This window comes from Hypomesus nipponensis, chromosome 13 (assembly GCF_054491055.1).
Source record: "Hypomesus nipponensis isolate SF chromosome 13, ASM5449105v1, whole genome shotgun sequence".
Taxonomy (NCBI): Eukaryota; Metazoa; Chordata; class Actinopteri; order Osmeriformes; family Osmeridae; genus Hypomesus; species Hypomesus nipponensis.
The window spans coordinates 12156644-12180020 of NC_140373.1; the positions used below are offsets into that span (position 1 = coordinate 12156644).

Below are 23377 nucleotides of genomic sequence, written 5' to 3' on the forward strand. Positions count from 1 at the left end.
GTAATACCACTAGGATAGAAAATATATATACACATCTTTTTTGGGGGGGGGAGGCAAATTCTCTCTTCTATTGAGACCCAGTCCCCCCTGATTCCAAAAGTGGTCATGTGACTGTGTTTGACACCAAACTGCAAAATGTTCAGAGATAAGATTTTAAGAGCATGAATGTGAGTGCTGGCCAGATAAAGTCTATCAAAACAGGAGAATCCAAACCGCATCTGCGGAAGGAACAACGGTCTCTCAACCCTGACGTGCAAAATGAGAGATTAACTGTGTTTGAACAAAACATTGACTTTCTCATAGCTCAAGTTCAGAGTGAGAGAGGGATCGAGTCGAAGAAACGGTTGCTAGTCACAGTTACCACCTTCTAGAGGAAGTGATGACTTCCTGAGTGCTGTGTGATAGTTTAGCTCGCTAGCCCTCTTGATCTCCTGTCCGCGTCAACACACAGCTCAGTGCGTCTCTTCACAGGTGCTGGTTCTCTCCCAATATCACCATCATGGCAACCCAGGATGGCTTATCCACAGCGGGGGACAAGCTGTTGCATCCACCTGATCAGGCAAGAACCACCAGACTGTGTATGGTTCTCAGTGTAGCATTGTTTTCTGAATGTGGGTTTTTGCTAGTTGTATAGGTTTCTGAATATGGGGTTTAAGAGTTCTCTGGGTTTTGGGGTTATCTTAACCAATCAATGACGTAAACATTATGATTTTTGTATTATTATTGTATTGTATTATTATTTGAAGTTTTTTGACAGCATGCTTTCATTTGCTGGAGCACTGGATACCTTGAATGATATGTTTGTGAAAAGCAGTTGCTGAGTTATGTTTACAGTGTGTGCTTTTTTTTCAACAAACAAGCTTAAAACCAAATTGGTGAAGTTATGGATCTTAAGTAGTCTATGTTCTAGTTTCTTAAACCCAATGACTGTAATATGACACTTTACAGTCATCAGGTTTATGTTGTCACATTGGTCCAGGGTTTTTTGGGGGGAAGAAACAGTGTGTGGGTAGACGTCAGAAAAGTATGTGTGTACACTTATGTGTGAGTCAGTGTGTGTTAGTGTTTGTGTGTGTGTGTGTGCCTTGCATGTGTGTAGGCATCAGAAAGGTACAAGAGATCCCCTCTCATCTGAGCCTAGCCATGAGCCTGATAGTGAGAGAGAGAGAGAGAGAGGGAGAGAGAGGGAGAGAGAGGGAGAGAGAGGGAGAGAGAGAGAGAGAGAGAGAGAGGGAGAGAGAGAGGGAGAGAGAGGGAGAGAGAGAGGGAGAGAGAGGGAGAGAGAGGGAGAGAGAGAGGTGGTATCATAGTCTCTCAGTTCTCTCCACTGAAGTTTCCTTATTGTCTGTAAGGAGGAAGTCAGTCCTAACAGTGAGGGCTATCAACTGATTGTCTCCCAGTTATTTGCATGGGATTGTTCCATTGTAAAAACTCAGATGTGTCTCAAACTGAGACACATGTGTCGCTAGTTAACACTGTGCAGTGTTAACTAGCGAACCATAACAGAGAGAGATCCATCTACGAGCACCGGACAGTAGGTAAAGAGGGTGATCAGTTTTGACTGTGTCGTTTCTTTCGCCCTTCTCCATGCAGACTCGGGGCTTGACCACGAACAGACAGGTAAGAAGCTTGTCACTGCCCGGGGTCCAGACACACAACTGTGTGTCTGGTGCCAAGATTGAGCATTTCTCTGTTTCTCTCTCTTTTTTTTAATTACCTTTTCTTCCTCTATTTCTTTCTCTATACCCTCCCCCCCCCCTCACTTTATCTCTGCATTTCTTTCTTTTTGGGTATTTTTCTCTGTCTCTGGGTCTCTCCCTTTCTCTGGTTATCTCTCTTTCTCTGGGTCTCTCTCCATCTCTGGTTATCTCTCTTTCTCTGGTTATCTCTCTTTCTCTGGTTATCTCTCTATCTGTCTGCAGGGCTCCCCAGGCCATGTGAGGAAGCTGGGAAAGACCAGAAGATGTAAAGACAGGAGGGTAAAGTTTTGAAATAGCTCTTGTGCAAGTGAATGGTGTAGTCTTTACCAAATACTTCCTCAAAGTAAAGATGACGACATCTCCACACTCACCAGGAGCATGTTACTGTGCAGAGCAGAACTAGGAACAGGATCGGAAATGAGATTATTTTTTCATGTCGTCTCAGGACTTGAAGGAGGACGAAAACCCTGAAGAAAAGGCGAAAAGACACAAGGAGCAAGAGGTGGCTGGCGTTGTCACACACCCGTTTATATGCATCAAGTCATAATGAAACTTTAAATATGAATAAGCGCGCGTGCTTAAAGCATCATTTTCTCCTCTCCCCTCCTGTCTCAGTTGAAGCCCCTGTATAAAGAGCTCCTATACACTATTGCTAACAAGCTGGGCAAGCCAGCCTCTGGAGAGATCTTCACTGACAGCCAGCTTCAAAGTTACATCAGAGAGGTGAGCAAACACACACACACACACACACACACACACAAACAGATCGACTTACTGTTAACACATTGTCTGTTTGGGCCAGGCCTTCTGCATGACCGAGTCAGAACACAGGAGTCTGATGGAGTGGGTCAAGAACACAGAGGTGAGCCTGGGTCTTCAGAACCTTCTTCTTTAGAACTGTCTACTTCAGAACCCTCATATTTAGAACCTTCTACTTCAGAACCTTCCTCTTTAGAACTTTCTCCTTCAAAACCTTAATTTTTAGAACCTTCTACTTCTGAACTTTAATCTTTAGAACCTTCATCTTTAGAACCTTCCAGCTGTGCTCCATCCATGATGATCACATCCATCCTTTGGGCCCACCATCATGACCTCTCTCTCCATTACATGGCTTGTCTCTCTGTCACATGACTCTCTCTTTATCAAATGACTATCTCTTCATCACATGACTATCTCCATCCCAGCCTCCTGTTTACTGTCTGATGGCCACACTGAAGGAGGCCAAAGGCATCCTGGGAAAAGACGTCAGTGGTACGCCCTCAGATCTCACACCAATCAGAAACAAGCCTGAGAGTCAGATGACTGAGACTGTAATTACAAGACAGCCCTGTCCACGGTGCACTGTACTGTACATAGTAGGAAAGTACAATACAGTGCAGAACAGTACAGTGCGTTGTTGTAAAGTACAGAATGTTATAGTATTTTGTGGTCAAGTGCAAAACAACACAAGACAAAACAGTACAGCGCAGCTGTGGTGACCGCCGCGCGTGTGTGTGTGCGCGCCCGTGTGTGTGTGGTCAGGCTTCAGTGACCCGTACTGCCTGCTGACGGTGCTGGAGGATGAGAAGGAGAGCCGAGCGCGTCGCTCCAGACCCAAGCCCCGCAAGGCGGTGGTCAAGGACGCCGCCAAGGACGAGAGAGTCTACCAGACGGAGATCAAGAAGCAGACCCTCAACCCCATCTGGAACCAGACCTTCGTAATGTGAGAGTGTGTCTGTGTGGTGTGTGTGTGTGTGTTGTCGGTGCTGCGTGCCTGCGCATGCGAGTGTCGACCCGTGCGCGTGTATGTGCGAGTGTTGTGATGGAATGTAGGCGCGTGTGATTCTAAAAGGCTTTCATTCCGCCCTCCTTCAGAGAGTTCGAGGACGTGGCGGGGGCCAGCTTCCACATGGAGATGTGGTAAGATGACACACTCCCTCAGTCCCCCCCTCGTCTCAGTATCCCAGCATCCCGGGCCCGTTTAGAGACGGGAGGGGGGGCTGAGGGGGTGGGATAGGGGGGGCATAGCAAACTGTATTTTGATAGAGTCAAGAAACAGTCTGTGTTTACCAGGCACAGCGCATACAAACACACACATTTCAGCTACCAGGTACAGTGCAACAATAGTAATATCTCCACTACGACATCACACAGTGCAAACAGTGTAATACTGTATCTGAAGTGAGACATGAAGCTGTTGCAGGGTGCACGCACACACACACACACTGCACAAACACATGAGTTGGTGTGTTCTACTCCACAGGGACAAGGATGAGGAAGTGTCCCTTTCTCAGAAACTAGAGGAGATCAGAACCAACTTTCATGGACTGAGGAGGTGAACGCTCTCTCCGCTCCGCATCAGCACAACCTCCCGCACGCACACACACAGGAACACTGTAAAACACTGACACACACACACGCACGCACACTAACAGAGCCGCGCTAACACAGCGCACACACACAAATAATAACACCTACTTTAACATGCACACACCAAGCCCTAACACACATACACCGTCATTCTCAGTGTGACTGTTTCCATCCAGGATGCTCAAGGATGCCACCAAGGAGAAGGGCCAGGACGACTTTCTTGGCAACGTTGTGCTCAGGCTACAGGTAGAGCTTCACACACACACACACACACACACACACACACACACACACCCTGTACACACACACACACACACACGTGTACATCAGGATGAACCTCAGGGTGTGTATGTGTGTGTCTCTGTGTGTGTGTCTGTGTGTGTGTATCTGCGTGCATGTGTGCCTGCTTGTGTGTGTGTGTGCTCCTTCAGGAGCTGCATTGCTCGGAGGACGCCTGGTACGACCTCCACCCGAGGACGGAGACGTACCCTGACCGAGGCCAGTGTCACCTGCAGCTCAAGTTCATCCACAGAGAGGTGGGACACTCCGGCGCGCTCCCTCATCCACCGCCACCGAGCTGGACCTCTGGCATCCTGCCGCGAACATGACAGGCGGGCTGCGTCTGTGGCGCTGGGCTCGGAGCCGGGTTCTCAGGGGGAACACTGGGGGTAGTTGTAGGCCGTCTTGTTCCTCTGATCGTCACCCGTGAAAGAGGAAGTGGTCGGATGTCACAGTTTTATGATTGCCACTTCCAGATATGATAAAATGCAAAGAGTATTATCAGTCACAAGCCTACTGTATTATTATTATTATTGTTGTCATCATCGCTTAACATATTTCATGTGTTTTATTTATCAATCACACAGGAGTCAAAATGTCTATCTATTATAAAGGATATAGTACATATTTTGAAATAGTTAAATACGGTGTATACATTGGCTCCCGTGTATTGTTTTGATTGGCTGGAGCTGTCTCCAGGTAGGGTAGTAAAGGTGTCGTGTCTTTGTCAGAGAGACGAGACCTTGAGCCCTGGCCGCAGCCCCTACATCAACTACTGTGGCATTCTGCAACAGTTCGTCCAGTCACACATCGCTAAGCAACCGGTAGGGGTGTAAACTGTCTTTTTGTTTGTCTGTCTGTCTGTCTGTTGGTCTGTCCATCTGTCTTCCTCTCTTTCTGCTTCTACCTCTTTCTTTCTCTCTCCCTCTCTCTCCCCCAGTTTCTGAGCTGCAGATAGGGGTTCTGTCTGTGTGACATGTACTTGCTGCTTGCTGCTAAAGCTGTTCGCTTGGTAACTCCCCCCTCTCCCCCCCCCCCCCCCCCCAGGGCAGTGGGACATGGAAGGGGGAGTTATGTGGGGAAGGACAGACTCTGCTAGAGCTCTACGCCACTCAGAATGACCTTTCACCTTTCCTTCAGGACTTGGCGTAAGCACACACATACACACATGCATACACACACTCATACACTCACGCATACACACACACACACTCCCACATATACACGTGCAAACACACACCTACACACACGAAAACTCCAACACACACACACTCGTTCACACACACAGTCCAACACACGCACATACACACACACACTCGATTTATTTGCAAATGATGGGTACTGTGTTTTTTGGTGCATGCATTTGCATCTGTGGTTCGAACGAGTTACTGTATGTGTGTGTGTGTGGTTGACAAGATATTGTGTGAGTGCGTATGTGGTAAACAAGATGCTGTGTGTGTGTATGTGTGCGTGTCTCACAGAAAGTGGGTCTCCTACAGTAAGCTGTACCAGAGTTTGGAGGTGGACTCCTCAGTGATGTTTCATCAGCTCACCAGCATAGAGTACCACTGGCACCAACAGGAACTGCCCTACCAACAGGTACTGCCAACTACACTGGACGGTCTGGGGCCCCGGAAGGAGCAAATCTGGGATTTGTTCAACCAAATCAAATGTATTTGTATAGCCCTTTTTTTACACGCAAGCATGTCACAGAGGGCTTCACACACGCCCATAGAACTGCCCCTCAACCAACCTAAAGGTTTAGCACGTCAACTGAGTAGAACTTTAGAATAATGACACGGCATACTGAATTGTTAGTATTGTTAGCGTGTGCTAGTGGATAGCTCATTTACGCCTGTGCGTGTGCGTGCGTGCGTGTGACAGAAGCAGGAGCTCGGAGACTCCCTCCACAGCTTCCTCCAGTACGGTCTCTGTCTGGTGGCCAAGTACCGAGACATCTTCCCCCCGACTCCGAAGGCCACGCCCCGCCTCCACACGCTGCTCAGGTACCCCGGCAGGAACCCCAATCATGGAACAGCATGGTGTTCACGCAGCAACCTCTGGATCTGCAGTCAAACACTCGACCAGTGATGTGCTGTGTTTGGGTTGTCTTTGAGAGTGTGTGTGTGTGTACGTGTAAGTACATGGATGGTTGTGTGTGTGTAGATGCATGTATGTATATATGTGTGTGTGTTTGTGAACATTTGGATGTGTGGATGTGTCTGTGTGACTGTGGGCATGTGTGTGTGTGTGTGTGTGTGTGTGTGTCCGTTTAGGAGCACACGGCCGGTGTGTGTGAGAACAACAACTCTACCTCTGTCTCCATGCAGGATCCTGGCTCAGATCTGTAAGACCAAGGCGTTCCAGCAGCTGAACCCGGCCCAGTTTGACCTACAGGTGGAGGTCAGGGACGCGGTCCAGGTGAGGCCTGCTGGGGGGGGGGTTGAGTGGTGTGTGTGTGTGGGGGGGGTGTTGGGGGGAGACAGACACAGGGCGAGAGGCATGCACAATGCAAGACAAGAGATTCACTCAGCAGACACTTTATCCAAAAATGACGTCAAAGTGGTGCCTCAGCTCAGAACCTTCATCGGGCTCCTTTATTTATTCCTCTCGCCCTCAAACACGCTCCCATCGTCGTGCAGCCTCACATGGTTCATGACGACCCACGCGAGGCACCGTAAACTATAACCAGTTACCGTCTCCTTGGTTGGGTTTGGAGCTCCGTACGAGGGGCGAACGCGATCATGACGTCACCGTTAAAACGTTGTTTGTGTGGATTTGTCTCCTCAGTCAGGCACACAGGAGTGGTTTGCCATCCAGAAGGGCTTGCACCAGCCCATGACTAAGGTAAACGCATGCCTCCAGCTGTTGGTGTCAGATTTGGATGTAGAGAAAGCATGAATGAGAAGAAGGAGTGGACATTTGAGTTGGAAGAAGTGACCAGGAAATGGAGTTGTTTGGTTCGTTTTTCTTGAGATATCACAGTCATGGTACTACATTACAAGACCTTTGGAAGACAGATGGTTGATCAAATGAATTTGCTTATATAATGTACGTGTATGAAAAACACTTCATGTAACATTACCATACACTAAGAATTCTAAGAATTGTTATAAACTTGTTTGTAGTTCCGATGTTTTACTTTCTGTCTCCATCTTTTCTCCCTCTACTCCCTCAGGACTTGTCAGAGACTGTGAGCGCCCTCTCCAGGCTGATTAGGGAAGTGCAGGAAGACATCTCCAACAACAAGGACACTTGGAACCGAGTGTTTGTCAGGTAAAGAGAATGTGTCCATGTAGCAGAGACTTTGACCTAAGCTACGTACGGGGTGGGGGGGGTTTCAAACCTGTGATCTCTTGTGTGAGTTTTACTCTCTCCTTTGCAGTGCTGTCCAGCTGGATGCCTTTACTGTTGTCTATCAAAAGCAGGACTCTCTGGTAGGTGACAATAAGACAGGTTTTACTATGTTCTTTTATGAGTTATTACTATTCATCTTAATAATACCTCCCCTGCCCCTCTCCTGTCCTCCCCTCCCCTCTGTTCTCTCGTTTCCTCTATTCTCCTGTCCTCCCCTCTGTCCTCTTCTCCTCTCTTCTCCTGTCCTCCCCTCTGTCCTCTTCTCCTCTCTTCTCCTGTCCTCCCCTCTGTCCTCTTCTCCTCTCTTCTCTCTCCTGTCCTCCAGCTAGCTGGAGAGGTGAGGGAGACCTTGTCTCTTGTGGAAGATCACATGGACCAGTCTCTAGCCAACAACCTGTTTCCGATCTACCTGAGCCTGCAGGTCATCCACAAAGACAAGGCCTACCTGCAGAAGAGGTGGGCGGGAAACTGCTGCAGACTGGAACCATCACGTTTATCATTACAAATATCATTACAATTACAAGTACATTTATAGAGCAAACAATGGATATCCATGGTTTATAGAGAAACCTTGTATATGGATTTGGTATCCATTACTTGAATTCCAAAAATAACAATTCAAATGTGACTTTTGAACAGTAATAATAGTATGGTTGTTACGGTTACAGGGGTAAATTACTGGAGCTGACCAACTTCCATGAAGGGTTCCGTGAGGCCCTTCCCTATTGGTTGAACAAGGCTTTCAGCACCACCCAGACCAGGGTGGAGAAAGCTGTCCAGGTGGACCAGGTGAGGAGCTCACGGCGTCTCCCTCACAGAGCCAGAATGGAGACGATGTACCGGTTCTGTTTACCACAGGGCCAGCTAGGTCTCAGTCGCATGTGGCCAGTGTTATTCTACCTTTAGGTCATGTGATCTACCCTGGATGTGGAGCACGTCCCAGACTTTGTACAGTGGTTCCACTCTCTCACCTCTTCCCCTCTTTCTGCTCTTTGCTTCTCCATCTCTTACTCTCTCTCACTCTCTCTCTCTCCCTCTCTCTCTCTCCCTCTCTCTCTCTCTCTCTCTCTCTCTCTCTCTCTCTCTCTCTCTCTCTCTCTCTCTCTCTCTCTCTCTCTCTCTCTCTCTCTCTCTCTCTCTCTCTCTCTCTCTCTCTCTCTCTCTCCCTCCCTCCCTCCCTCTCTCTCTCTCTCTCTCTCTCTGTCTCTCTCTCTCTCCCTCTCTCTCTCTCTCTCCCTCTCTCTCTCTCTCCCTCTCTCTCTCTCTCCCTCTCTCTCTCTCTCTCCCTCTCTCTCTCTCTCCCCGCAGCTCCAGCCCCTGCAATCGGGCACTGTGCCCATCAAGCACAGCTCGTCCGCGGTGGACCTGGTGGCGTGTGTCCAGCCCGTCTGCCAGCTGTGGGAGCAGCTGTCCTGGCCCGACCCCGAGGAGGCCTTCATGCTCATGGTCAAACTCACCGAGGTAGACACCAGTCCTCTGACTCGCTGCCTCTCTCACTCTGCATCCGACGGCCTCGAACTCTCTGACCCGGCTCTGTGTGTGTGTGTGTTTTCAGGATGTGTGTAAGATCGTGGTGACCTACTGCAGCATCCTGAAGGAACGGGTCCGGGAGCTGTCTGAGAACTCAGACCACGGCAGCGCCATCAACATGGTGAGGAGACCGAGAGGAGGGACGATGTAGAAAGGAAGGGAGAGAGAGATGGAGGGGAAGGGAAAGGAGAGGGATGTAGAAAGGAATAATCCCTCCCCTCCCCTCCCCTCCCCCCCCCTCCCCCCCCCTCCCCCCCCTCCCCCCCCCCTCCCCCCCCCTCCCCCCCCCTCCCCTCCCCTCCCCTCCCCTCCCCTCCCCTCCCCTCCCCTCCCCTCCCCTCCTCCCCTCCCCTCCCCTCCTCCCCTCCTCCCCTCCCCCCTCCTCCCCTCCCCTCCCCTCCCCTCCTCCCCTCCCCTCCTCCCCTCCCCTCCCCTCCCCTCCCCTCCCCTCCCCTCCCCTCCCCTCCCCTCCCCTCCCCTCCCCTCCCCTCCCCTCCCCTCTAGCTGTGTGTGGTGGTCAATGACCTGGAGCACCTGCGCTCGGTCCTCACCCGCCTGCCGGCACAGCTCAACTGGGAGGGGCTTCGCGAGCGCACGCGTCACGTGATCAAGGAGGTCCAGTTTCACAACACGCTGCCGTCGCAGCTGCAGCACGCCCAGGGGGTCCTGAACCGGGAGATCCGCTCCGCCGTGGACACCCTGGGCCGCAGGCTCAACACCGACATCGAGACGCACGTACGCAGCATGTCCAGCAGGGGGAGACTCCCCTCCAAGTCCACCGAAGATGTGAGGAAGTGATGTCATTGCGTTTCTGGTTGGAGCATTTGTGTCGTGGTGGTGTTGGTTTTTCTCATGCTGAGGGGAGTTCTGGTATCCTTTCTTCTCCTCTCGCCTCCTCTCCTCTCGCAGGCTGTGGTTCCTCTGATGCGGTACCTGGAGAAGGAACTTCAGTACATGCATGAGAACCTGGTCCAGGAGAACTTCAACAGGTACCTGAGACGCCACCACAGAGGGGGTTAACCTTTGTGTGAATGTCTGAAAACAGCTTGCCATGTCAACTCCTCTCTCCTCCCCTCCCCTCCCCTCCCATCCACCCCTCTTTTCCCCTTGGATGTTCTTCACACCCTACACCACCCCTCTCCACCCCACCCCTCTCCACCCCACCCCTCTCCACCCCCACCCCACCCCTCTCCACCCCACCCCTCTCCACCCCACCCCTCTCCACACCACCCCTCTCCACCCCACCCCTCTCCCCTTCCACTGAGATTTAGACTTGTTGTGTTTCGCGGTGTTCTCATGCGTGGTGTGTGTTCTCTAACCCAGCCTGCTCACTCCTCTGTGGACTAACTCAGTGAAGTGCTTACACCAGGTGGCCACCCAGCACGAAAACAGAGAGGGCCTTATGGTCTTCTGTCAGAGGCTGCAGTACACACTCCAGGTTAGTACACAGATGAGTACACACACTCCAGGTTAGTACACAGATGAGTACACACACTTCAGGTTAGTACACAGATGAGTACACACACTTCAGGTTAGTACACACACTAGGTCAGTACGCACTCCAGGTTACTCCAGGTTATTTAGACTCCAGGTTATTCATTACCATGGTGTGCTTATGTCGTTTCCATGGTCTGATTTATATGTTTCGGTGTCTAGAGCAGCTTTCCCATGGCGTGTTTTATGTGTTTCAGTGTCTAGAAGAGTGTTTCCATGGCGTGTTTTGTGTTTCACCGTCCAGAGCAGTGCTTTCATGGTGTGTTTCGTGTGTCAGTGTCTAGAACAGTGTTTCCATGCCGAGGGCAACGGGCTGCCTCTGGACATCCTTCACACAGATGACTACAAGGTGAGAAACCGAAACACCCCTGATGAACCGGCAGCAGGCCCACGCCTGTCTACCATGTGAGGTGTTGTTTGGGTGTTTCTGTGTCGGCGAGTTGTTGACTCACGGTGGTCTGGCCTCCGTCTCACCTGCGGCAGGTTCTGAAGGCCTACCTGACGCACAACTCTCTCAGCAGCCAGCAGCTCATAGAGAAGTTTCTGGAAAGGAAGGTCTGGGAACAGGTACGGCCGCTTGACCGTAGTTGATCGTGTGTGTGCGTGTATGTCGGCGCGTGTCAGAATGTGTACCGTAGTGACAAGTATGGCGCTGTCTACAGCCATCTACGGTGTTTGTGCTCACGCGCGCGTGTATCTATGTGTGTGTATATATATGTGTGTGTGTCAGAACGTGTACTGCGGTGACAAGTACGGAGCCGTCACCCTACTGGCGTCCTACAGGAGGTCAGACCAGAAGCTGCGTGTGGAGGTCCTCAACGCCAGCAACCTGCTGCCCATGGACACCAACGGTGAGGCCACACACACACACACACTCTCTCACTCCTACACAGACAGTGACAGTCACAGACAGTGACACAGACAGTGACACAGACAGTGACAGTCACAGACAGTCACAGACAGTGACAGTCAGAGAGTGACAGTCACAGACAGTCACAGACAGTGACAGACAGTGACAGTCACAGACAGTGACAGTCAGACAGTGACAGTCAGACAGTGACAGTCACAGACAGTGACAGTCAGACAGTGACAGTGACAGTCACAGACAGTGACAGTCAGACAGTGACAGTCACAGACAGTGACAGTCAGACAGTGACAGTCAGACAGTGACAGACAGTCACAGACAGTGACAGTCAGACAGTGACACAGACAGTGACAGTCAGACAGTGACACAGACAGTGACAGTCAGTGACAGTCAGACAGTGACACAGACAGTGACAGTCAGTGACAGTCAGACAGTGACAGTCACAGACAGTGACAGTCAGACAGTGACACAGACAGTGACAGTCAGACAGTGACACAGACAGTGACAGTCAGTGACAGTCAGACAGTGACAGTCAGACAGTGACAGTCACAGACAGTGACAGTCACAGACAGTCACAGACAGTGACGGCTGGCTGCTCTCCTGCAGGCTCCAGCGACCCCTTTGTGCAGCTGTGTCTGCAGCCGCGGCACACCTTCCCTGAGGTGGAGCCTCGCCGCACCGCCATCAAGAACTGCGACCTCAACCCACTGTTTGACGAGGCCTTCGAGTTGTGAGCAACACGGTTCCCCCACCTCTCTCTCTCCTGAGGAACCTCTCCTCAGGAGGTCTGCTCAGATAACGTTCTTCGTGGTTTTACCTTTGCAGTTGTTGTAATCTCGTTCCTTCCTCCCTCTCCCCATTCCTCCTTCCTCACTCCTCATCCCTCCCTCTCTCCACTCCTCCTCCCTCCCTCCTACCCTCCCCACCCCTCATCCCTCCCTCCTACCCTACCCACTCCTCCTCCCTCCCTCCTACCCTCCCCCTCCTCATCCCTCCCTCCTACCCTCCCCACTCCTCATCCCTCCCTCCTACCCTCCCCACTCCTCATCCCTCCCTCCCCACTCCTCATCCCACCCTCCCCACTCCTCATCCCTCCCTCCTACCCTCCCCACTCCTCCTCCCTCCCTCCTACCCTCCTCCCCACTCCTCATCCCTCCCTCCTACCCTCCTCCCCACTCCTCCTCCCTCCCTCCTACCCTCCCCACTCCTCCTCCCTCCCTCCTACCTTCCTCACTCCTGCTCCCTCCCTCCTACCCTCCCCACTCCCCCTCCCTCCCTCCTACCCTCCCCACTCCTCATCCCTCCCTCCTACCCTCCCCACTCCTCATCCCTCCCTCCTACCCTCCCCACTCCTCATCCCTCCCTCCTACCCTCCCCACTCCTCATCCCTCCCTCCTACCCTCCCCACTCCTCCTCCCTCCCTCCTACCCTCCCCACTCCTCCTCCCTCCCTCCTACCCTCCTCCCCACTCCTCCTCCCCCCCTTTACCCTCCCCACTCCTCATCCCTCCCTCCTACCCTCCCCACTCCTCCTCCCTCCCTCCTACCCTACCCACTCCTCATCCCTCCCTCCTACCCTCCCCACCCCTCATCCCTCCCTCCTACCCTCCCCACTCCTCATCCCTCCCTCCTACCCTCCCCACTCCTCATCCCTCCCTCCCCACCCCTCATCCCTCCCTCCTACCCTCCCCACTCCTCCCTCCCAGCCTGGTGTCCCTGGAGCAGTGTCAGTCACCCGGGGCCAGCCTCGTGGTGACGGTGTTGGACCACGACACTCTGAGGACGGACGACTTCGAGGGCGAGGCCTTCCTGGCGCTCAAGGCCGTGCCGGGGGTGGGGGGCGGGGCAGAGGCGGGCGGGGCAGAGGGGGGCGCGGCGGACGCCACCCCTGCCAGGATCCACCTGAAACTGATCCACCCCAAACCCAACGGTACCTCCCGACCACAAACGAAACATTGAACGACAAATATGTTTACGATATCTAAAACCCTGACTTCTTTCCTTAAATCCCAGTAAACTACATCTCTCCATCGTTAACTACATGTCTGAATATACTACTTGTATTTCAATATTTCCCCTCTGCCAATTACACATCCATCTATACTAACACACCCTTCTACACGTGTCCATGAGACTTCACGTCTACAGCGTTTTGAACTTATGTTTCAATTCATTTCAGTTGAATATCACTCTCATAAGTAACCTAAACCTTGAGGGTTTAGGTTGGTTGAGGGGCAGTTCTATGGGCGTATGTGAAGCCCTCTGTGACATGCTTGCGTGTAAAAAGAGCTATACAAATACATTTGATTTGATAATGAATGAATTCAAAGTAACTATTCAATATGACATTAGATCATATTCTAGAGTTCACTCTGTATGCACCCACATGTACAGTAGCAGTGTGTCTGATGTGTGTGTGTGTGTGTGTGTTCCAGATGACAGTATCCTGCGGCTGTTGGAGTCGAGGAGAGGAGAGAAGGACGTCCAGGTGTTTGTGAAGAAGCGTCGCCAGCGGGAGAAGCAGTCTCAGGAGGAGAGGGCCCAGGAGTGACGCACACGCGCTCTCTTTCAAAAATATACATTTGTTTTAATTGCTCTATTCCAAAACGCAGAGGAAAAGACACTGTATGTAACGCTGGGGCTTTTGGGGGTGGAGTGGTCTGTGTGCTCAGGGAGAGGACAGGAGAGTCACAGTGATAGATCATGAAACACTCTCCTCAAGTTCCTACACACACACACACACACACACACACACACACACACACACGCATGCACACGCACACGTACACACCACCCGAGAAGGAACTTAAGCCCCAACCTCACAGGCACTTGGGTAGATCAGACGTGATTGGATAAGGGGGGGGTGCAACGGATTATAGAATAGTGCCTTCTGATAGGCCGGGTCAATTTTTGGTCAAGTTGCTCGCACCAATCAGATTCTGAGATCTACGCCAGTGTCTGTGGTGGGCGGAGACTCGTGAGGGTCTTGTTTGGTCTCCATGGATACACAGAAATGAACACCACCCCCTATTTACCTGTTTCATGATACCTCGTCTAATCAGGGTCAGAGAAAGGCATGACAGCACAGAGCAATGTAAAATTAAGACAACCTATGAAACAAGGTGACGTATAAAATGACAACAAAAAGAAATTGGATGTAAAAAAAAAAAAAAAAACAACAAAGAAAAAGTGACATTGACTGTTAAGTAGAAAAAAGGCTTGTCGTTTTGTACTACATGAAAAAATATACGTAATTTCAAAGCCTACATCGATGTGACTGAGTACAGTTGTCTTTTCGACTGATTGTGTCATCATGCTCCCATTGTTCAGAAGAATCTCACCACGACTAAAACCTGAGTCTTAAACAGAGCCCACCTGTTTCCAACACACATTCCTCCTCCAACAGCACACCCTCCCACATTCACATGTGCTTCACTACAAAACCATGACAACTCTACATTTAGAAAACATTCCAAAAAATATATATATATATATAATAACATAATGAAGAACCAACCGAAAAAGCCTACGTTCCCCAAAACTCCCGACAGGATGGCCCACCCATTTGGCTAAAGCATTATGGGATAGCTGTCTGGATAAGGCTGAGCCGCTGGTTAATTGGTGCATTGGGCCCGAACACACCTGACCCTGGATCAGCCCTGTAGGGTCCATTCTGTTGGGTTCAGTCAGCCTGTGGTGAGCTGAGATGATACTGAATCAGCTCTTACGACCCGAGTCTCGGTATTGTATGTTAGTCTCTGAAAGGAACTGCTGGCTGACCTGAGGCCAGTTGTGAGGATAAAGGGCTGGTCTTTGGGCTGGTCTTTGGGTCAGAACTGCTGGTCTGGAGTCATAGGTTAGAGCACAACAGACTGCTGGTTAGTAGATCAATTGGTGGAGAAGTGTCCGATTTGAGTGGATGCATCTCAGCTTTTTTTTAGTTTTTTTTTGTTGCTAGTTCCACATCAGCCACATCGGAGGCTAAACAATGGCTAGCTCCCAAGGAGCTAACGATGGCTAATCTGATCTGGGGTCAGTCCTAGAGGATGCTCGGGTCATAGCCCTGTCTTGAGAAGGCCCTGAGGTTGCTCTGGGATCAGTGACAGGAGGGTTTAGCGGGCTGGTGGGTCATCCCCGGGTCAGATTAACAGACCTGGGGGGGCAGTGTCGGGGTCCGGGCTGGGGTCAAGACAGCGGTCCGGGGGTCTGGTCGGAGCAGAGGGGGCAGCCCCTGGAGAAGCAGGCGTCGCAGTGGAGGCCGTGTCCACAGGGGAGCGTGACGGAGCCCTGCTCCCCACACGCCACGCAGCTCAGCCCCTGCTTCCTGTACACCACCTGGGGGATACAGGGGAGGGGAGGGGGCAGTGAGGGAAGGAAGGAGCCAAAAATGTGTCTGTGCCAAGGAGTGAGTGAGAGGGCGAGTGACATTCTCATATCACCAGACAGGGTCTATGCATGGGGGAGGAGAGGGGACTGTTCAGACAACTTGGTTTGACATGAATGTATGTATGTGTTTGTGTGTCTATATGTGTGTGACTGTATGTGTGTGTGTGTGTGTCCAGACCCACCTCCTCCACGGCCTGCAGGCAGGAGCAGAGCTGCGCCTGCAGGCTGAGGACTGACTCCAGGGGCATGTGCTGCAGCAGCTGCAGCCGGCCCAGGGCCTGGTGGGGGTTCTCCCCGCGCCGCAGGCTCTCCAGCGCCCCCTGCAGCAGGGAGGACTGCCGCTGCGCCTCCTCCTCCGCCTGGCGCCCGCGCTCCGCCTCCAGGGCCAGGCGGCCCGCCAGGGCTCGCGAGTTCTCCGCGTCCGCCTTGAGCACCTCCCAGGGCTGGGGAGGAGGGAGAGGGGGAGGAGGAGGAGGAAAGGGACAAATGGAAACCATGAGGACAGGCTTGGGGACATTTTCAAAGCAGTCGGGCCACCCCAGGGTTTCAGGTCGCGGATCGGAAGGGACACACCCGCACGGGCACGTACGTACGTACCTGTGGGGTGTGTTTCCAGGTGTGGTCCCAGTGCTTGAGGGTCCTGTGTGCGTCGTCCAGCTCCTGTCTCAGCCTGCAGGGGTCGGGGCAGGTGGGGGAGGGCAGCAGGGTGGGGGGGGTGCTGGGGGAGGCCTGCCCCGAGGGGAAGTGCTCCCAGATACTGCTGTTCATTCCGTTCAGGCCTGGACACACACACACATATATACACGCACACACACATTACACACATGTACATACCCACACACATACTCACGGTACACATGATACGCACATGCACATACAAGCACACATTACACACATACGTGACAGACGCACACAGTAACGGCACACAAACACATTAGCACACGCACACAAACGCGGTTCGGATACTTCTAGAAACCAGGTAGACCCCCCCCCCCCCCCCCGCTCACACTGAGGCAGGCTGAGGGTCACGTGACTGAGTTCCACCAACCTAAAGAGCCGTGCGACGGCCCCAGGAAGCTGCTCTCCGATTGGCCGGGCTGGGACAGGTGGGCGGAGAAGAAAGGGGAGGGGTGTGTTCGGATTGGGGGAGAGGGCGACGGGGGGGTGAAGGGGATGGAGCTGCTGAGGGATCCTGGGATGTTGACGGGCGCAGAACTCTGAAGCTGGTTTCCTCCTGTGTGACATCATATCCTGTTACAGCAACGGTGCCTTTGTAAAGTGCGTGTCCGTGTGCGCGTTTGCAATGCGTGCGTGCGCGTAATGTGAGTGTGTGTGCGTCACACGCACCGAGCATGACCCCTGCGGAGCTGCTGTCCAGACTCCTCTCCAGGGCCGACATGCCAAAGTCATTCAGGTCCAGATCGTCAAGGGCAGACTCTGTCAACACACACACACACACACACATTAGAAACCGACACACAAGCACACATTACAAACACGCACATTACAAACACACACACACAGACTACGTTCAGACCGCTTCATCGGCCGGCATGCAGACTGACCAACGACGGACTCGACGGTGTCGCTGGTGGGGTAGAAGGGCAGGGCGTTGGCGTTCATGCCCGAGGAGAGGCCTTGTCCTGGGGGGCCGGGAGGGGCCGGGCTGGGCGGGGTGGCAGCCAGGCTGGAGGGGACGCTGGAGGACAGACTCAGAGGACTGCCCACCGGCAGGAACACCAGCAGGTCCTGGAGGCAGGAGGACCATGATTTAGACCACTAGGATTACTGTTCCATTTGAATATTTTGTGTTTTGAATGAGTGCTGTTGTTTCAAAGGGGTTTCTTTCGAGAGGATGTGCTGTATGCTGTATCGCTAACGGCTGTAGCAGCTATATCAAGTGGGTTCTGTATTTTCAGTGGAGATGCAGGGAATTTGACCTCCACATTCAGACTAGATCAATACTGCTCAATGTTTACATAGTTTTGGTTTCAATAATTTTGTTTATTCATTGTATTCTCTGGTATATTTGTCTACATTCTGGGGAAGAAGAAAACTGAGCATTTTAAGGCAAATAACTGCATTTGACCACAAACTTTGATCTTTAATTGGAATATTTGAAATGAATCCTACACATGAATACCTGAAATGTACCAATATTTGAAGCAAGACTTAAACAAAAAGACAAACACCATGAGTGTGTGTCAGTGTGTTTGTTGTTTGTGACTGGGGTGGAGGGTGTTTACCTGCTTGCTATGAACCACCGCCATTTCTCTACTGCGCTGCTCCAGGGTAAAACCTCTCTGCTTCGCCTGCAGTCAAGAAACAAGTACTTGATGTGACTTCCTCGTAAACATAGACAGACACCATCCTTCTACTGGCCCCTCAGAGATACTGCTCGTATAAAACAGTGACCGTCGTTGGACAACTAGGCAAATCGCATCCCAGATTCCTACGTCAGTGAGAACATTGACAGCTGAAAATTCCAGCCAGCAGATCTAAAATGACATAGCAATTATGTAACAAGGTGAGTATTATAATTTCACTTATTCGTTTTACTTAAAAGGGACTATGCACAATTAGAAACATAAACATCAGCATTCGATGCACCACAGATAGTAGCTTTGAACTGATAAACATCCGTAGTTCCTTTGCACCACCGCCTCCTCCCCCAACCACCCCCCAATCTCACCTGGTCTTCCCTCTCGAACCCGGGGGCTCTCCCGTACCCCCCCTCTCCCGCCCAGGGGGACAGGGGCTCGCCCCCTCCGCACACGTCCTCACACATGGACAGCACCCTCCCCAGGATCCCCTGCTCTGCCATGCAGCCCCCTCCGGAGGGGGAGAAGGACTCGTCCTGGGAGCCCGGCCCCTGGCCCAGGCCCCCTGGGCTGGTCGGCACCTCGTGGGTGGGGTGGGGGTCCGGAGGTCCGGGGTGAGGAGGGCAGGATGGCTCTTCAGTGATGGGGGGCTCTGGAGAGGGAGACGTTGGGATGGAAAGAGAGAGAGAGAGGGAGAGGTGGAAAAGAGACAATAATAATAATAAATAGATAGGAGTGTCATTGTGTTAAGGGTGTTACTGTCGATGGTTAGGGTTAGTAGTGTCAGGGTGTTCGGGGTCTTACTGTCGAGGTGGGCGAAGGCACAGAAGGGTTAGGGTTAGTAGTGTCAGGGTGTTCGGGGTCTTACTGTCGAGGGTTAGGGTTAGTAGTGTCAGGGTGTTCGGGGTCTTACTGTCGAGGGTTAGGGTTAGTAGTGTCAGGGTGTTGGGGTCTTACTGTCGAGGGTTAGGGTTAGTAGTGTCAGGGTGTTCGGGGTCTTACTGTCGAGGGTTAGGGTTAGTAGTGTCAGGGTGTTCGGGGTCTTACTGTCGAGGGTTAGGGTTAGTAGTGTCAGGGTGTTCGGGGTCTTACTGTCGAGGGTTAGGGTTAGTAGTGTCAGGGTGTTCGGGGTCTTACTGTCGAGGGTTAGGGTTAGTAGTGTCAGGGTGTTCGGGGTCTTACTGTCGAGGTGGGCGAAGGCACAGAAGGGGCCCCTGGGGCAGCTCCCACACTGATGCATGTCGTTACACTTGGTTGATTTATAAATCTGGACACAAACAAGAACGACACCCTCCATTACAGTCTTAACGGAGTTTGTGTGTTTCTGTGTGCGTGGGAGTTTGACTATGTATTTGTGTGAACTCGATGGTGCATGTGGATACGTGTGTGTGTGTATGTTTGTGTATGCATGTATGTGCGTAAGTTGACTTCACACCTCAGGATGGAACTGCTGCTGTGTGTGTGTGTGTGTATTTACCTCAGGATGGAACTGCTGCTGTGTGTGTGTGTGTTTACCTCAGGATGGAACTGCTGCTGTGTGTGTGTGTGTGTGTGTGTTTACCTCAGGATGGAACTGCTGCTGTGTGTGTGTGTGTGTGTGTGTGTGTGTTTACCTCAGGATGGAACTGATGCTGTGTGTGTGTGTGTGTGTGTGTGTTTACCTCAGGATGGAACTGCTGCTCTGTGCGTGTGTGGCAGTACTGGCAGCCCTCTGCTCCTTCACACTTGCTGGGATCACCCCACTCCTCACTGTGTTTCACCGATGGACACGGCAACGCTCTGAACACACACACACACACGCAATTCCTACTCAGCCTGTACGGTCCATTTCACTCGTGGATGATTTTAATAGTAAGGATATACTTCATTTACCATACGGCCGTGCGTGGGCCATACCTATATTTGTGTTTGTGTGGGCTGCGCCTCCTGTCTTTGCTGTTGTGGTAGTACGGGCAGGCGTAACCTTGGCGACAGAGACGAGGCGGTTTTTTACACAGTTCCGTCTTGTAGTGAGACAGAACATAGGTGGTGTCTGAGGGGGAGGAAAACAGGAGGAGAAAGTGGAGGAGGAGGGGGGGGAGAGGGAGAGAGACGGAGAGAGACAGAGAGAGGTCATTCGAAACGGATCTTTCCAGCACCACGTGTGTGTGTGTGTGCGTTTGGTGTGTGCGTGTGTGTGTGTGTGTACCTTGCCATCGTGGCTCCTCACTCAGGATCTTCTCGATGAGGGCAGTGCTGGCTGCTTGTCCCGACTGGCCGTCTCCTCCTCCTCCCCCTCCTCCTCCCTCCCCCTGCCCAGATGCCCCCTGGGAGTCCAACACCTGCACCTCCCTGCAGAAGGCCGACACACACACACACACACTAAGCAGGGTCTGCATACTCAATCACACACATAATAATGCGCACGCACGCGCACTCACTCACCATTTAGAGTCCACACACACACACAAACTAATCACGGTCAACAGACGTATACACACACACACTAATCACAGTCCACATACAAACAAACACACACCATTAAGGGTTCACACACACACACACACAAACTAATCACGGTCAACGGACGTATACACACACACACTAATCACAGTCCACACACAAACAAACACACACTATTCAGGGTTCACACACACACAAACTAATCACGGTCAACGGACGTATACACACACACACACTAATCACAGTCCACACACAAACAAACACACACCATTCAGGATTCACACACACACACACACACACACACTCTCTCTCTGTACTCACTGGTCTTGCCTGTGGCAGTCCCCGGCGGCGTACCTGATGTCGTAGACGGGGCAGCGCAGGTCATGTGACCCGTGGGCGAAGGCGCAGTGGGAGCCGTTCTTGCTGCAGTGGCCCTTCGAGTCCGTCTCGTGGATGCAGGAGCCCGTCTTGTAGTAGCGGAGGTGGTACCTGCGCTCCGTGTCCCCTGCCGTCCGGTGCAGGAATGGACATCTGACACACACACACACACACGAGTAAGCAGAGGCAAGCAGGCAGATGCACGCACACACACGTTTTGGTTGATAAAAAATGGGAAGTGTTTGTGTGTGTGTGCGTAGGTGTGTGTAGAGTTACGGATGGACATGTCCTATTCTTCAGCTGAACCCTTGGTACAGATGACATCCGATTATAGATACTATAATCTACTAAAGCCCCCAACTGGGCTTATGTTCTCTCAACACGGCAACATTAAAGCCCAGACAGTCATTCAGTCTCCTGCATTTCCGCACCTCATGAATCATGTTTAAACAAGTGTCAGCCACATCACTGGTGTTCATCACTGGTGTTCATCACTGGCAGTCCCCGTGTGTACGTGTGTACATATGCGTGCGTGTATGTGTGCGTGGCCGCTGTCGACGGCTAGTGATAACGTGTCAGCACTGCTTCATCTCTCCCTGCGTAACAGCCGCGTGTTCGCCTGCTGACGGCGACGGGCGAACGGCCAGCGCACACAGCAGCCCCTGTGATCAGCGTCAGTCGAGAGAGAGCCGTTCACGGGCGTGGCTCCCGCTCGAGTCCTGCTCACTGACCCAGGTGGGCTTTGTGATGCGAGCTGCCTGAGAGGAGCTGCTAACGAGCGGTTGGTGAGGCGAAGGTTCTGGAAAGGACAGGAGACGAGGCCTCACAGAGAGAGCCAATCGCGACCCTCGGGCGCGCGCAAAAAAAGTCGGGACGCGACTTAGGAAGGTCGTCGAGACTATTGTTGTCACATGACGCCCACAGAGGGTGTGATGTAGAGGATTCTCCCTCTCCTGCCCCCCACCACAGTTCTAGTGGTCTTCCACCCTCACCCCAGGCCCCCTCCCTCACCCCAAGCTCGGCCCACACTCACTCGTCTCCTTCGGGGCAGGTTCCTGTGCCCTCGTCATATTTGGTGCAGTAGATGTCGGGGCTGTAGTTGAAGGTGCCGTCTCTGCGGCGCATGGGCCTGCGGCGCCGCTGGTTAAGGAAATGCCAGTAGAAGCAGGCGAAGGGTCGGTGCTGGGTGCACTTGTGCTGCACAAACAGCGGACACTGCTCAGTCCTAAACTCCTTCAGGTATCTTGGAAGGGAGGGAGGGAGGGGGGGCAGAGAAATCGAATAGTGGTGAAGTTAGGAGACTGAGGAAAGGGAGTATAGTACCACAGTTTTTGTTTTGTTATACCATCAGTACTCCAAGACAAATATGGTGGTAACTAATACTGTACTTTGTAGAAACCTGAATAGCACCGTTCCCTTTCATTCATTCACGCACACACATTTGTGGACCTTGCATTATATAATAAAACATTACAGATGACAGATGAGTGCATACAACTTTCGTTATTATCGCTGGCTTAAGGGAACAAACCAAATTGGAAACAAAGAACTAAAACTCCCAACAGTTCCAATCCACCGCTCATTTCTGGGGAACACCAACTCGATCTTTATAAGTAGGCCTTAATGCACTACACTAGCTAAACTTACAGCGTTACATAAATTGCAAGCTTATTCGGTTAGGCCAAAAAGTTGTTGTTACACATACAACCTGAAAGAGGAACTTATCTCATATTTTACGAGTGTGTGTTTTGGTACGTGCGCCAGTGCACGTGAGATTGTTGTGTACATGAATGTCTACGTACGTATAATGTTGAGGTTTTTCAGGCTGTACGTGCAGAACGTTAGAAGGAGATGTAGATCCTCCAGCAGGGGACGGGGAAGAGGAAGAGGAGGATGGTCCACCGGTGGTCGTAGCCCCCGTAGAAGACAGGGGCTGCGTGTGTGTTCTAGACATTTTTTTCCTGTTTAAAGCTACTCAACCTACTTTCTATACCTACAAGCGTCGAAATCCGCATTCTTGACTGATGTGCGCTTGCGCAAAATGTAAGGAAATCGCAGCGTCACAAAATCAGTGATGAACTATGGGACATGAAGTTTCAGGTCGAATCAAGCTGTTAAGTAATTTCAGCTTCAGTAATTTTTCGCTATAAAAACTGAATATTATCTAGTAACGTTGTCTATATACAAGGAGGTGACTTGAAACAGTGGCTAATATAATGATCACTAAACTATACACAAAAACGAAAATAGGAAGTTAATCGGACGTTAGAAAGAAGC

The 23377-nt window shown here is 51.8% G+C and overlaps 2 protein-coding genes across 3 annotated transcripts; one reads left to right on the forward strand and one right to left on the reverse strand.

The window, feature by feature from the left end:
* The first annotated feature begins 451 nt into the window (after positions 1-451).
* Positions 452-14652, forward strand: unc13d (unc-13 homolog D (C. elegans)). The gene is made up of 33 exons (XM_084669463.1): positions 452-559; positions 1594-1620; positions 1923-1979; positions 2146-2202; positions 2316-2423; positions 2503-2562; positions 2885-2951; positions 3222-3402; positions 3555-3599; positions 3943-4014; positions 4226-4295; positions 4481-4585; positions 5060-5152; positions 5376-5476; positions 5810-5927; positions 6213-6334; positions 6659-6749; positions 7119-7175; positions 7507-7604; positions 7714-7765; positions 8011-8141; positions 8354-8474; positions 8994-9146; positions 9241-9336; positions 9720-10001; positions 10125-10204; positions 10539-10653; positions 10987-11058; positions 11193-11276; positions 11440-11560; positions 12181-12304; positions 13280-13503; positions 14009-14652. Exons 1-33 carry the CDS (start codon positions 500-502, stop codon positions 14122-14124), a joined length of 3360 nt encoding a protein of 1119 aa, XP_084525589.1. The 5' UTR covers positions 452-499; the 3' UTR covers positions 14125-14652.
* Positions 14140-23103, reverse strand: unk (unk zinc finger). Of its 2 annotated transcripts, none has more exons than XM_084669460.1 (15): positions 22903-23103; positions 22134-22343; positions 21077-21253; positions 20469-20611; positions 20177-20312; positions 19942-20059; positions 19463-19547; positions 18652-18932; positions 18206-18271; positions 17525-17708; positions 17307-17396; positions 17008-17193; positions 16557-16738; positions 16142-16402; positions 14140-15908 (listed from the first exon to the last, which is right to left on the reverse strand). In XM_084669460.1, exons 1-15 carry the CDS (start codon positions 23052-23054, stop codon positions 15759-15761), a joined length of 2421 nt encoding a protein of 806 aa, XP_084525586.1. In that variant the 5' UTR covers positions 23055-23103; the 3' UTR covers positions 14140-15758. The 2 variants fall into 2 exon arrangements, with proteins under 2 accessions (XP_084525586.1, XP_084525585.1); XM_084669459.1 differs by having other exon boundaries at positions 21044-21253.
* Between the last annotated feature and the right edge of the window lie 274 nt (positions 23104-23377).